Source organism: Hippopotamus amphibius, chromosome 3, assembly GCF_030028045.1.
Source record: "Hippopotamus amphibius kiboko isolate mHipAmp2 chromosome 3, mHipAmp2.hap2, whole genome shotgun sequence".
NCBI lineage: Eukaryota > Metazoa > Chordata > Mammalia > Artiodactyla > Hippopotamidae > Hippopotamus > Hippopotamus amphibius.
The window spans coordinates 28,955,202-28,969,109 of record NC_080188.1 but is presented as its reverse complement, the minus strand read 5'-3'; the positions used below and the strand labels follow the sequence as shown (position 1 = coordinate 28,969,109).

Below are 13,908 nucleotides of genomic sequence, written 5' to 3'. Positions count from 1 at the left end.
CAATACCAATAGTAAAAATAAATTCCAATTAAACAGAAGACCACATTCGAATCCCCAAGCATTTGGGTTAATTACGACTGCAACTGCCTTCACTGATGGATCTACTCAGCCTTTACTGACCTGCACTCCCCTAGGCATTTGCTCCCACCCCACCATTTATTCTTCTCTCCTCTCCCACTCTGCTCCCCAGTCATTTTATTCTCAGCACTTCGAGAACCTAGCACAGAGCCTGGCATCAAATACGCCCTTCACAAGAGTTAAACGGCACTCTCTTGCTAACGCCATACCTACACGTAAGTGTTCAATAAATCTGTTGACCCAAGCATAGTTTATACATTCCCATGTGCATTAAGCACTCATATCAAAGGGATGAAGCAGACAACTACCAGCTTTTCTCAAAATCAAAATCACTTTTCTTAAGTTACTAAAATTAATCTAGGGGTCCAACTCCCACAGGTGTGTGTTTGTTGTTAAGGCCTTTGTAGTCAGGAATGTGACTAAACAGTAAGAGGCTTATGTGAGAAAAGAATTCCTTACAGTATTCTGAAGTCAAACACAAAATCTTACAGGGGTAGAAAAGCTTTTGCCTTTGGTAATGCTAAACTCCGCACTGTTACAGCCACAGAGGTCAGCTTAACGTTGTAGGGTAAAGGTGGGATCGTAAGTCCCCACATCAGAATCTGGGCTCTCCATCACCAGGGGCTAGGTTTGAAAAAAAAAATCCTGCATGCATCTGACTATTTTGCCTGTAACTCGTATTTTAAGGAGAGAGAGGACACAAGTACCTTTTAAAGCATAAACATTGAATGGGATGGTCTGGAACTTCTTTCCCTTGACAGTGGCCTCGCAGATATAGGGCCCGACAGTGAAAGTTCCATTAAAGCCTTGTCTGCTGTCATAGGAGGCGTGCACCACCCCGTCACTGCTGAGTAAGGTCACCGGAGTTTCAGGGTCAGTCGTGCGACAAGGGATGATGGCAGAATCATCGTCCTCCACGATGACCAAGTAATCTGTCATTCCTAGAGGCACAAAGGCTACATCTGGGTCTGAGGTTTGAAAAAGAAAGAAAAACGTATTAGGGATTAATTTCATCTTTACACATTTAGGCAGAAAAATTACCCCTTTGCAGTTAATCATGTTAGGAATGAATTTTACCTTCACACATATACACAGCAGCATATACTAATTGACCACCATAACAGCTAGAAGGTGATTTTTAAAGTATGAACAATGCCACATTGCCTATACCCTCATAAAAAATACTGATGCTAAGTATAAACATTAGTCAGGAATTGAGGTCAGAATTTAAACAACTACTAAAAACAAACAAACAAAAAGGACAATGAAATAATCAGATCTATTCGAAACATGAGAAAATACTTATAATTTTTAAATTATTAAATGCTTTGTATAATGCCTATGGCGTGTTTCAGTATTATTGAAAAGTAGTACAGAAACCTACCTATTAAAAAAATGACTCAAATAATAAATAAAATGTATAATTCCATAGCTTGAGAATTTCCTTTTCAAAAGAAAACCAGCTACTTAAGCTACTATGGTAAGAAGCACTGAGTCTCAAGCATCAGTTTCACATGCTTTGTGAAACTCTTCATAATTGCAAACAGGATCTCTGACAATGCAGGGCCCTAGCCAGATGTCTGTGCTTGGGCAAGGGAGGAACAAGAAGAATCTCTGGACTGGGAATTCCCTGGTGGTCCCGTGGTTAGAACTCCGTGCTCTCACTGCTGAGGGCCCAGGGTTCGACCCCTGGTCAGGGAAATTCCACGAGCTGCGTGGTGCGGCAAAAAAACAAAAACAAAAAAACCCACAAAAACCAAAAAACAAAACCCGAGAAGAATCCTTGGACAACCTTAGGCAGACCAAAACTCAAAACTCCCCAAGACCCAGGGACCTTTAACAAACCCAACTTCCTACCACTGCCTTCACAACAGGGGGGCATTTATGGTGGGAATGACACTGGGTGATATTCTAAATAGCTACCCTTTCTGAAATAATTTTTTTTTGATTGCTGGGAAGGAAGGCCGATATAGATAAGAGTGTCAGAACAGAAGTGAGGAGGGTCTAGAGCCATGGAGCACCCTCAGTTACAGACGGCGGGAAGAGAAGCCGATTTTAAAAACTTAAAAAGAAAAGGCAGAAAGGCAGGAAGATATCCTTCTGAAACCCCCTTACTCTACCTCTGCTAAAATAACATGGACGGCAAGAGCTGTAAATGGTTTATATGTTTGTTTATTTGAAACCAAGTACTCTAGCTGTGTGTGTGTGTGTGTGTGTGTGTGTGTGTGTGTGTGTGTATCCCCTTTAATTCACCCATCTACATACTAAAATTGCCATGACTTGAATTTGTGTTTAGAGGAGTGCCAAATTCTTTAGCTCTGTTAGCATAGGTTCCAGCAAACAAAGCTGCAAGTTAATTTCAGGTTAAAATACACAATTTGATATCCATAATACATCAGCCAGGGCTTCCTTTAAAATGCAAGTCTCCCCTACCACCATGTACAACCTATGCAATATTTAAAAAACATGGTGGTCCTTCTTTTAACAACTGTCCTTGGAAGAAGACAATATTCACAGACACAGATATAGATATAGATACAGATATAGATAAGGTACAGATACAAACACAGATCATTACACAGGAGTGCCAGGGAATGTTAGGGGGCTGGTAGACCAAAGGCATCTCAAGCTCATGGCTAAGTCTAGTTGATGAGGGTGGCTGCTGTGGGAAAGCACCACACATTCCTCCAGCTATAGGGTCTTTGGCTCTGAAATCCATCACAACCCTAGGATATGCCCTCCAGAGATGCTTCCAGGCAAGGACTGTGTGGAACAGGGGTCCCTTAGGCTGGAGGACTCCCCAACCTTCTTTACCCAGAGGTCTAAGACTCATCTTCCTTCCCACTCTCCATCATTCAGGGTCACACTTACAAAGCAGGCAGACAGCTCTCCCAGCCTCTGCTGGATCCCTCCCCATTTTCTCTCATAAGCCTCTCCCCTAGTAAAACCCTTGCATACTTAATCCCACCTTACTCCTATTCTGGCATGTGCTTCTTGGAGGACAAGAGACAACATCAACCTATGGTTTGATGAATTTTTACTAAAAAAGAAAAAAATCCATTCCAACTCATCAAGAGTAAATACAGGCAGGTGATCCCTGGTGGTCCAGTGGTTAAGAATCTGCCTTCCAATGCAGGAGATACAGGTTCGATCCCTGGTCGGGGAACTAGGATCCCACATGCCACGGGGCAACGAAGCCCACCGCACCCCACCGCAGCTGCAGAGTCCGCGCACCACAACGAGAGAGAAGCCTGCGCACAACAAAGTGCCCAAGTGCCACAACTAAGGGCCAGCGCAGCCAAAAAAAACAAAGTAAATACAGGCACACCGTGGTTTCCTGCACTTTGCTTTACTGCTTCTCAGATACTGGATTTTTTACAAACTCAAGGTTTATGGCAACACTGCATCAAGAAAATCTATCAGTGTCATTTTTTCCAACAGCAGTCGCTCACTCCGTGTTTCTGTGTCACACGTTGGTAATTCTTGTAATATTTCAAACTTTTTCATTACTATTATATCTGTGACAGGGATCTGTGATCGGTGACGTGACGTTACTACTGCAAAAAGATTACAACTCACTGAAGGCTCAGATGATGGTATTTTTAGCAATAAAATATTTTAAAATAAGGTATGTACATGGTTCCTTTAGACATAATGCTACTGTATTGCACACCTAATAGGCTATCGTATAATGCAAACGTAACTTCTACGTCCACTGGAACACCAAAAAAATTAACTTGTGTGACGTGCTCTGTTGCAATACTCACTATAACGTGGGGGTCGGGAGCCAAACCTGCAATATCGCCGAGGCGTGCCGGCATATGTTTTATTGAATTTGAGAAATAGCATGGTTATTTGGAAGCTACTAGAGTGAACTATGAGCACGTCCAAGATGAGGCCCACCTAATGAATGTTTGTATCCTCCAACACTTAGCAGTGCCTGACACCCAGAGAATACACAGTAAATGTTTGTTGAACTTGACTGAACGCAATAGAAATGAGTCCATTTCAGTATTTCTGAACAATGCCAATGACAGATGCCACAATGAAAATGGTTTTCAAAACTTAATACAGTTCCAAAATATTAACAGTGAATATTTCTGGATGACAGCATGACAAATGATCTTGATTTGAGGTCATGTGTGTGCCTGTAGTTTTCAAATTTTCTCCGATAAATATTTATTATTTTTATACTTTTAAAAACTCTCCATACAGTTAACAGGAGAGATGGGACAACGACAAGCTTGGTCCAGGGGACCCAGGCGACTCACCTGGCACGTAGATGTAAATGCGTCTGCCCTCGATCTCGCTTTCTTCCATCTGCGTGTGGTTGTAGTAGCAAGTGTACAGCCCTGTGTGTGCCGCTGAGGCACTGACCACTTCCAGCACCGTCACAAAAAGGCCACTGTTGTTCTCCTCGTTTCTGATTTCCACATTGGGGTTCTCTTCTTCAGACATGGGGTACTGCCAGCTCACTTCACTCTCCCCAAAGCATCTCAGAGAAAAGGATGACTTCAGCGGCACAATCCTCTCATCTTCATTGGGCAGGATGGAGGGTAATGAAAGCTGGCAGAGGACGAGGCTCGGCCCTGTGAAAGGAAACATGCTCTGAATAGGATGCCATCCGAAAGGACGGTCTCACCCAGAGCATCTTCTACGAACAATGACCGTTTCTACGCAAAAATCCGTGAGCCTGGATGCCCGTGCCAGGCCCCCCTATTGTAACAGCACCTCATCTGCTGAGAGCAGCAAATGCTCCAAAGGCCTCAATAGTCCCGCCAGGCCCCCCTGGATGCACCCCTCCAAACACTCCGATGGACAGAGGACGTCTGACTCCAATTCCATATTTTAGACTCTTATGTGTGACCATGAAATATCCCAAGATGGCATAAGCTCAAGCACATAGGGGTTCTTTACCGTCCGCGTTCCCCGTGGACAGAGAAACGGGAGGAGGGCAGGGCCAGACAGATGGGCTAAACAACGCACAAGGCAGATCCGTGCTCAAGAAGTACGCGTCTTCCATTTCTCACAACGCTCTGGCGTGCCTCCTCGCTAATGACTTCCAGAAACCAACGCAGGAAGATGTGGATTTCAATTCAAAAAGAGTCAAGCCCCAGAGCAAAAACTCTTAAGTTCATCTTAGAACCTAAAACATCAGTCTCGTTTCCTCGTTCTATAAAACTGGTAGAAGAGACACTATGACTTAATTAATTATTCATTAATGTTCTCTAATGTCCCTCTGAGCCTAGTGTGGGAATCCCACCCAACTTCACTATGAGTCCACTACGACTGGTCAGCTTGTTGAGAGGGAAGTGGTAAGTGCACCGGGGTCACTACCGTTCTGCAGATGGGAAACACCGAGTGGACTTCAGGACTCCCAAATCACAGATCATGCTAAATTCTACCATTCATCTCGATAAGACCTAAAGAAACTAATAGGCTTAAGTCAACTCAGACTAGAAAAACACTGGTGTCAGGGTGAACATCTGCAATTCATAAATACCTGGATGAAAACTAAGAAAATCCAATAAATATTTCAACAAATGGTCCCAATGGCATCCTCCTGGTGGAAAACAGTTAAGTAAGCTTCCCCAAGGGTCGGTCTATTAATTCCATTTCAAAGCCAAAGGTGATTCTAAGATTTTGCAGCAATTAAAGCATCTTCTGCTTAAGACAGGTATAACAAGACAGATATGATTTCCTGGATGAGAATTTTCCATCATTCGTTCCTTTGAGCATTCTTGAATTCCCCTGATCCACCTCTACTGGAAACCCATGTCCCAAGGAAATGGAAGAGCGTGGTAGGTAAGTTAGACTATTATTCCTAACAACATTTCAATTCTGTAATTACACATATACTAAAATTGCTGCTGGAGAACATTCTTTTTGAATTGGAATTAGTGCAATACAACAAAAAGAACTGAAGGTTTGTGGTCTTTCTAGATAACGTCCTATAGATTTCTACTTCTCTTTACTCTTTTGGACTGTTTGCAGAATACAGATAATACACCCCCAGAGCACAGAACTTATGAGAAAAAAAAAAAAAGACTTCCCCTAAGACAAGAAACTCAAATAGACCTGGGATCCATACCTGTGAGGAGACAGCCTAAGACCAGGAGTGCCCAATGGCAAGTCCCCATAGTTCTGGAAAACTGAAAAAGTCAAACAGAAACAATGTTAGTCAATAAAACAACCTGTGAGCCGAGTTCTCTTAGCACTTTGCACTGTGGAAAATGTTAACAGCATCATTTTACTCAACCATATCCTGTTTTAAGATTCACAGTTTAAACAGCAAGATACCTAAAAAGCAGGAATCAGATAGCCTGGTGCAGCCCCAAGACCATGGCAGGAGCCGTCTGAAGCCGAAAACCTTTTTGATTGCCTGCAGCTTTCAAATTCCAGAAAGTCTCGCTTTATTGTCTTGGAATATATCCAAAAGTATAGAAAAACTGTTCCTCTATAACCATTTAAATTAAGACTGCGAAAACCAAATAAACATATGTATTAACTCAACTTCTAAACTTGAGCTGTTTTCACTCAACATGGGTTGTCATTTGCTTCATGTTTCGCTAACGGGAAGTACATGGTCACATCCTTGGCAACCTGTGGGAAAGATGCTTAGGCTGCCAACAAATATCTTAATACTAAAGCGCCCTTCTGGTATAGAGGGTCTGCTGGTTGCCCTAACCCAATGTCACTTAGAGTGGGATGTCATACGCAGGTCTGTATCAGGCTCAGGCTTGGGCCCCCAGCCCAAGTTCTCCCAGGAGTTGCTACACTCACAGTTGGGCTAAACAAGGCACAGAAAGCCCAGGGCACAGGCATGGAAGAAGGAGCCAGTAAAGGAAGTGAAAAGGGGAGAGGAAGTGAGAGAGAATAGTGTGGCTAAGTTCCTGTGTTTCAGGGCTGCAGTAACAACAGGATAAAATCCAATGGATGATTCATTTTCACACAGGTACCTGCAGAAACCAAGTTTTCCACTCTGATTTCCTGCAACAAATTCTGGGGAATGGAAGAGAAGTGGAGAGGTTGAAACTGAATGTCCCTAAGACACAAATAGGGAAAAGCAATGGGCAAGAAAGGGAGGATGAGGAGAATTAACAGAAGGAAAAATGAAAAGAGGAACCCCTATTGCCCTGCAGTGAAGAATCTACTCCAGTCCATCCTCTGAAAAGGCCCCTCTCCTTTATCCTTTTCTTTCCATGCACACCCCACAAACTTTATTATCTCCCCCTTCACTTCCCACATGAAGTCACTGAGAAAGTGATCTTTCCAAAGTTGACCAGAATGAGCTTGCTGGTGCTGGGGCCGCTGAGCACCCAAGTTTCAATGGAAGAGGCTCCACTGAGGGGCCTGGGCAGGGGTGCAAGCTTTAAAATGACCCATAGAAAACTACCTAAGCCTTGGTCTGGGATGTACTAGGTCCCTGAGTTGCTCAAAACCTCAACTCGTGCAATGGAATGAGTTCGTGGGACTTAATTTGTTCCATCACTGACTTTGGAAACTAAGGTGTATGTACATGATTTCTGAGTGAACTGTCTAAAAAACAAAAGAAGAAATTCAATGTATGCTTGTGTTTAGCCCTTTTTTTCTTCTCCTTATTAGTTTGTTTTTTAACTTTCTAATTTTTTTTTTTTTTTTTGGTTGCAAAGGATCCAGTTGATAATAGCCTAGTAGTTTTTGGTGGAGCCTGAGAGCCTCATCATATACTTTTGCTTGGAAGTGGCAACAAACCTATCTGCAGGCATCAGATTTCTGCCTCATTAAATTCTACCAATTAAATGGAGGAGGAAGAAAGAGTGAAAGATGGAATGCTGGTAACTGGGAGCGAGTGTGTCGGACAGGAAAGAAAATGATAATTTTGTTTTCTCCAAAGCCGGAACAAGAAACCAGTAGTTACTAAGGCAAAGCTGTCATGTGTATGCCATGTTTGTTAATAATAACCCTGTGAAATATCTGATTTTAAAAAGTGCCGCTTGAGGCTCAGAGAGGTTTAGCAAATGGCCCAAAATCACATAGCAGTTGGTAAAGCCAGGATACTAACACCAAGCCTGTGAAATGCAAAAACCAAGCCCTCTCCAATCCACCATATGGTCTCTCTCAAGGGAAGGTCAGTGTTTCAACCTTCTGTGCTCCTCCCACCCACAACTATTTCCTCATGCAAATCGAGGCCCTGCTTTCCTCCTCTGCTTACTGCCTCAGTAAGGGAAGCACAATGTGCTTTGAACCCACATGCAATTTGCACAATGCTGGCTGGCTGATGGCTTCCGAGGATCCCGGCATGTGCCAGGGGTGCAGGGTTTCCTCACTGCTGCAGTGACGGGCACAGCGGGCCCCAAAGCCAGGCTGGCGGGCCTGATTTACCACAATTTGCAGTAAGGGCCTGAGTGTTTGTAAGTGTAAATATCAGCCTCCCACTGATAATCCCACTTCAAAGGAGCCCTCCAGCACCAGCTCCATGTCTTGGGTTTTATCACATTTATATCCTGCCATTTCTTTAGCTGGGCTTGCCAGTGATGCATCTTTAAAGCATTCCCGAGCTTAAGAGAGGGGCTTGCTGCTTTCACAGCGCAGGCTCTGAGGAGCGTCTTACCCTGGCCAGGCCCCACCATATTTCCTTCTGTGCATCCAGATATAGGGGACCCGATGCCAGGGAGGATTACTTAGTGACATACAAAGTGGGCAATGAAAACAGGGCCTCAGAGCAAAGCGATAATGATAAATACTGAAAATCAACATGTGTTTGCTTGTGATTTCAAACTCCCTTCTCTGATAAGAGTGATTCCCTGGCTAGAAATCCAGGCATATTTGTGAAATTTCATGTCATTACTCATCTGTAACTCAGACAATTTACTCGTGAATAATTGCAGGCTGTTAGCCCTACAGGGAGGTAATGGAAAACAACTGGAAAGAAGAGAGGCTTCCCCTCCTACTGGCCCTGGAGTGAGAATCTCCTGGAGTCATGTTGCTATTTCCAGTGCTTTTCCACTCTGGGAGTAAATGCTCATCCTTAATCATAACCCCATCCTAGAGCTCATCCAAAAGTCAGATGTGCAAATGTAAGTAATTGACGTTACAAATTCAGAGAAACAGCACATTATGAGTCAGCAAAAATAAATCACTTTGCAAGGAGGAACAATGGATTTCATCCAAAAAAAATTTTTTTAAGCATAATCATTTCGCTCATGCCAACTATATGCTGGACTTCAGCCTCAGTCCTCTATAATTACAACTCATTGCCACAGGCTGGAGAAACAATCAGAGACAAGAGATCTCTGCCGCCTTCACCCTTAGGCAAAGGAGTGTGGTCTCTCCTCCCACCGCCCAGTCTCTTGCCCTTCATGCCTTCGCTCAGAAGATATGACAGAAATGGCATTGGAGCAGGCTCTGTTCCCACATCTGACACCGAGCCCACTTCTCTGAACCTCAGTCTCTTCTTCTGTAAACAAGGACCAAGAACACCTGACTTGCTGGCTTGCCTTGCTGCATTACTATAATGACTACATTCTATACTTTAACTGAAAGAGCTTCAGAAACTGCAGCTGTTGGTTATCACACTGCCTCTTTTTCTGCAAGCTCCAAAGATGTTTCAGATGAGAGGGACATCAGAGTGGCTACTTCAGCTTCTACTTACTGAGAAAGTCAGGCCCCAGAGGCCACTTGACTGGCCCTGCACCACCTGCATAGTGGAGAATCGGATCTGAACTCACATGCAGCGAAGCCTGGTGTAGTTATCAAGACTATTTCAAATTGAACCAACATATACAGTTATGTAAACAGAGAAATCTGTTTGCAGCCACTATTCTTTCTCTTTCACAGGTTGCCATCTCTGTCCCTGCAAACAGAAGCGAAGAGTCATTAACTGTGACTCTACAATCAAAAACAACATGCTAAACTAGAGAGTAAACAGGACAAGCCATGCAAGGACACTATTTCCAGAAGAGAGAGCACCGCATTCTTCTCAGAAAGCCAGAGAGCTGGCTTCCGGATCACCAACTGCAAAATGCATCCCGCTGCAGAGCCACTGAATATTGAGTTTCACCCCACCCTGGCATGATTAGAGGCCACAGAAAACTCTCTCACGGGCCCAAAAGACACTGACGACTTCAAGATTCAGATTTCCGAGGTTCAGTTAATTTCAGCCCTCTTCAGTTAATTCTAACTGTGAAAATTACATGTGCTGTTTTTTCCCTGAGACAAAAGTTCTTGTAACTTCAGCCCAGGCAATCCAAATGCTGGTCTACCCTGGTGACAACGTCAGCGAGGGTGTGTTTACTGCGCCTCACCAGAGCCTGTTTTGTTGTTTTTATCTCCTTGAGTTCCATTAGACATTCCAGTGATGGGTGAGGGCTGGAGTATTTTTATATGGGAACATTTTAAGGGACTGCCTGAGCTCATAAACCTTTCTGCTCTCCTGCACCAGTTATTTGACTATAGGAGACTAAAATGTCACTTCCTTTCAACTGTCACCAAACTGTTGTGACACCTAATGGGACAGCCTTAGGTGTAGCAGCTTGCAGTATACTTGAGCTCACCAAGTCCCGGAACACTAGGGCTTCACTGTAGAAGGAAATGCAAATAACCCGCCTATCTTCTTCACAGGTCTGCTCTAATAATCAGACGTGGTAGGTCAGCGCTTTGCTCCTTAGGTAAATACAAAGGATTAACTAAGGCGAAAGACTACCCAAAAGCCTGTAAGATAAATGTTGTCAGCCCAATGATTCTTGCAACTTCACAGAAAAAGAAAACTTGGTCCTGCCGGGTGGAAAACGCATCTCCCTGATGCCACGACTTGCTTAGAATCTCCGCGAAACGCTCTCCCCGAAAAAGGGTCGTTGCAGTGCTCAAGTAAGACCAGCAGGTGGCAGTATTGCTCCAAAGGACAGGCAGTCCGGGGCTCTTGGGGACTCAGATGCTGCTAAATTCTGTGCTAAAACGTCCCGAATCTTAACTTCCAATTTCTTATTCTATAGAGTTGTACATCTGGGTTTCGCAGTGACCTCAGTTCAAAGCCCGCAAAATAGAAGCAGGAATAGGGTAATTGCCGGCGAAAAGGTTTAACGTTCGGCGGGGCCCCAGGAGAATTCACTGAGGGCCAGACACCATCACCATCACCCCCACCATCACCATCACCCCTGCAACTGAGCTTCGGGAGCCAGGAAAATGGCGCTGCCATCCCAGGTCGCAAAGGTAGAGAGGGTTCAGCAGGAAAAGCCACTCGGGAGGAGGCGGGGCGGCTCAGGGTTTTGTTTCGTCAAGGCTGTCCCCACCTTGCCGTTTCCGCCCGCTCGGGGGAGGGAGACCACCTGGGCCCCGACGCCATGGCAGGGCCCGCGCTGTCCAATCTGTTCGCATGTCACTGTCACCCCTCGTAAGCCCCTCGGCGGGGGCCGCGACGGCGGTGCAGCCCGGGAACTGCGGGCTGATTGGAGAGCACAGTTCCCGTCGCACAATAAAGCAGGGTCGTAAGACAAACAAACAGCAAGAGGCCGCCTGCGCGGCACGAGAACTTTCGAGGGGCTTGAACCCCCCCCCCCAAAAGAGCGCCCGGGACGCCAGATTCTCCGCTTCTCCCACAGTTAATTACAATGACGCCCCCACCCTCACCCTCAAACCCGGAGACCTCCGCCCTTCTCGCCAGCCCGGCGCCTCCCGGGCACAGAAAGTGCCCGCTGAGGCGTCCGGGGGCGGCCGAGGTGACCGAGGGGCGCCCTCCCCGGGGTCTCCGCGCGGCGTTCCTCCCCCCCGGCCCGAGGCGGGCGGAGAGCCGGCCCGCGCGCCGCACGCCCGCCAGAGGGCGCGGCAGCCCCGCGAATCTCACCCGGCCAGCTCCTCGGTCCCGCCGGCCGCTCCGGCTCCGGGGCCCCGACAGCACCGCGGGGGCCGCCGCTCGCCCGCCTGCGCGGGGCCGCCTCCTCGCCCGCCCCGTGCGGCCTCCGGCCGCGCCACGCCCGCACCAACGCCCGGCGGGCCGCGCCCCCTCCCGCCGGCCCACGCCCTCGGCGGCCCGGTCACCCCGAGGTTGAGGACAACGACCGCTCGCTCCCGGGTTTAGCGCCCACGTCCGCCGCACTCCCAGCCTTCGAGCTGCGGCGGCCGCTGCGCCCCGGGCACGACGCTCAGCGTATTGTTTTCGGCTGAGCGCTGAGAAGGGGCCGGACGGGGTGGAGGGAGAAGGACGGGGGGCGGTTTAGGGTTACAGTCGCGCGCCAGCGCCTCCTACGGGCGGGACAGCGCCACGGCCGAGGCGGCGCCCCCTCCGCCTGTAAGAGCCCAGCCTCCCCCTCTCATTCGAAGACGCGTTTGGCCGAGGCCACCCTGCGCACACGCGCGCCGCCCGCGCCTCTCGCGCCCCTTTCGCGGGGAAGAGGAAGACTGCAACAGGCGGGGAGGGAAGCACCCCAACCGCGAGGTCCTCCGTCCCCTGCAGTCTACTGTTCCAACGTATCCCTGGCTCACTGTTCAGTTTAAAACAAAAGGAGATGCCACCAAGCCGCTTCAGCAAAAGACAAGCACCGGCAGAGCGCTGTGGGAAAAAGCAATTTGCCCCGACTCTGCATCCCCCTGGGAGGCGAGACGGCGAGACCTTCCCCCCACCCCGTACCGCGACGGCTGATGCTGAGCGCGGACCCCGTAAGGGCAAACGCCAGGCAGGCTGAGAGCCGCTCCTTTCGGCCACCGAACAAGCTTTTAGCTTTTCCCCCAGAATTGTCACTTTTCCATCAATAACATGTAACCCTATCGCAGCTCCCCGGAGGCCAGAAGGAGTCCCACCCACCCGGGTCTGCAGGAAGGCGCCGGCCACCACGTCCCCAGGACGCGTCCCGGCACTGCGCGCCGCCCACGGCCGGTCCCCAGGAGGCACAAAACGGGCCCGCCTCGGCGCCAGACGCGTTTGCAGCTGGAAAGCCCGGCCCGATGCCCCTCCCCCTACACCCCTCCCAATCCGTGTCCCGGGAGGAAAGCGGACCTGGGGCCGGGAGCCGCGGCTGCGTTTCGAGATGGTGCAAGGGCCGAGGGGCAGCTGAGGGTTCCTTCCCGGTGCCTTCTCCTACCTCGTCTTTCTGTCTCCCACCCTCCACCACCCCTCGCTCTTGGGACTCCAGTCCTGGAGTCCAGCTACACTTGGGTCAAACCAAAAGCAAGACTGTCCAAGAGTCCGAAGCAGGGACTCACCAGAATGTCACTGAGGCTGGCCTGGCCCTCGCCTGTCAGGGAGTGGAGGAAGGGCCCCCTTTACCGTGAGGATTGTGAAGAGGAGAAAGCCAAGAGGAGAAAGCCAAGAGAGAAAGAGAAGAGAGAAGGGGTGCAAAGAAGGGGTGCAGCACCAGGACCCGGGTGGGTCAGATGGAGGTGCGGGTTGAGGATGGGAGGGAATGTTAAAACCAGAGCCAGCGCCGCAACAAATGAGGTGCTTACGTCCCGGGCGCCCCTGCCTCCCCCTCCAGCGGCCCCGGGGCCCGCCGGTCTCTGGGGTGTTCGTCCGGCGAGCTGTGCGGCTGATTGTCGTGCCCCGTTTGCCCCTCCCTGCTCCAAAAAGCTACCTAGTTCTGTTCGAGAGCGACCGCGGCGAGGCGAGTCGGTCCAAAACGTTGAGCAATTCGGTTGAGGAGCCAAAAAGCCATTTCCCACACAGCGCAGCCCGGGGCTTTTCCGGGCGGCCGGGCCGAGAGCGGGGCAGTCCGGACCTGACGAGGGTCATTCACGCTCCCTCTTTAGCCCCAGTTTGCCTCTCACCCTTGGAGATGCCGTAAGTGGCAAGGTCTTCCAGGCACTCTTTCTGCACATCCTGGGGTCCTAGCAGGCTGGGGGAGCACAGCACGGGGAGGG

At 48.5% G+C, this 13,908-nt stretch overlaps 1 protein-coding gene across 6 annotated transcripts in view; it reads right to left on the bottom strand.

Moving 5' to 3' along the window:
* Positions 1-13,908, bottom strand: part of PDGFRA (platelet derived growth factor receptor alpha) — a 45,701-nt gene that overhangs the window by 29,986 nt on the left and 1,807 nt on the right. For 2 of the 6 annotated variants that reach the window (XM_057729030.1, XM_057729035.1), the window contains exons 2-5: positions 9,713-9,913; positions 6,170-6,230; positions 4,350-4,667; positions 786-1,046 (exon numbers count right to left, since the gene is read on the bottom strand). In XM_057729030.1, the coding sequence (XP_057585013.1) occupies positions 786-1,046; positions 4,350-4,667; positions 6,170-6,230; positions 9,713-9,763 (691 nt within the window). In that variant the 5' untranslated portion in view covers positions 9,764-9,913. Of the gene's footprint in view, positions 1-785; positions 1,047-4,349; positions 4,668-6,169; positions 6,231-9,712; positions 9,914-11,348; positions 11,450-11,899; positions 11,968-13,908 lie in introns of those variants that run through there. The other 4 variants (XM_057729032.1, XM_057729034.1, XM_057729031.1 and 1 more) reach the window with 3 other exon arrangements.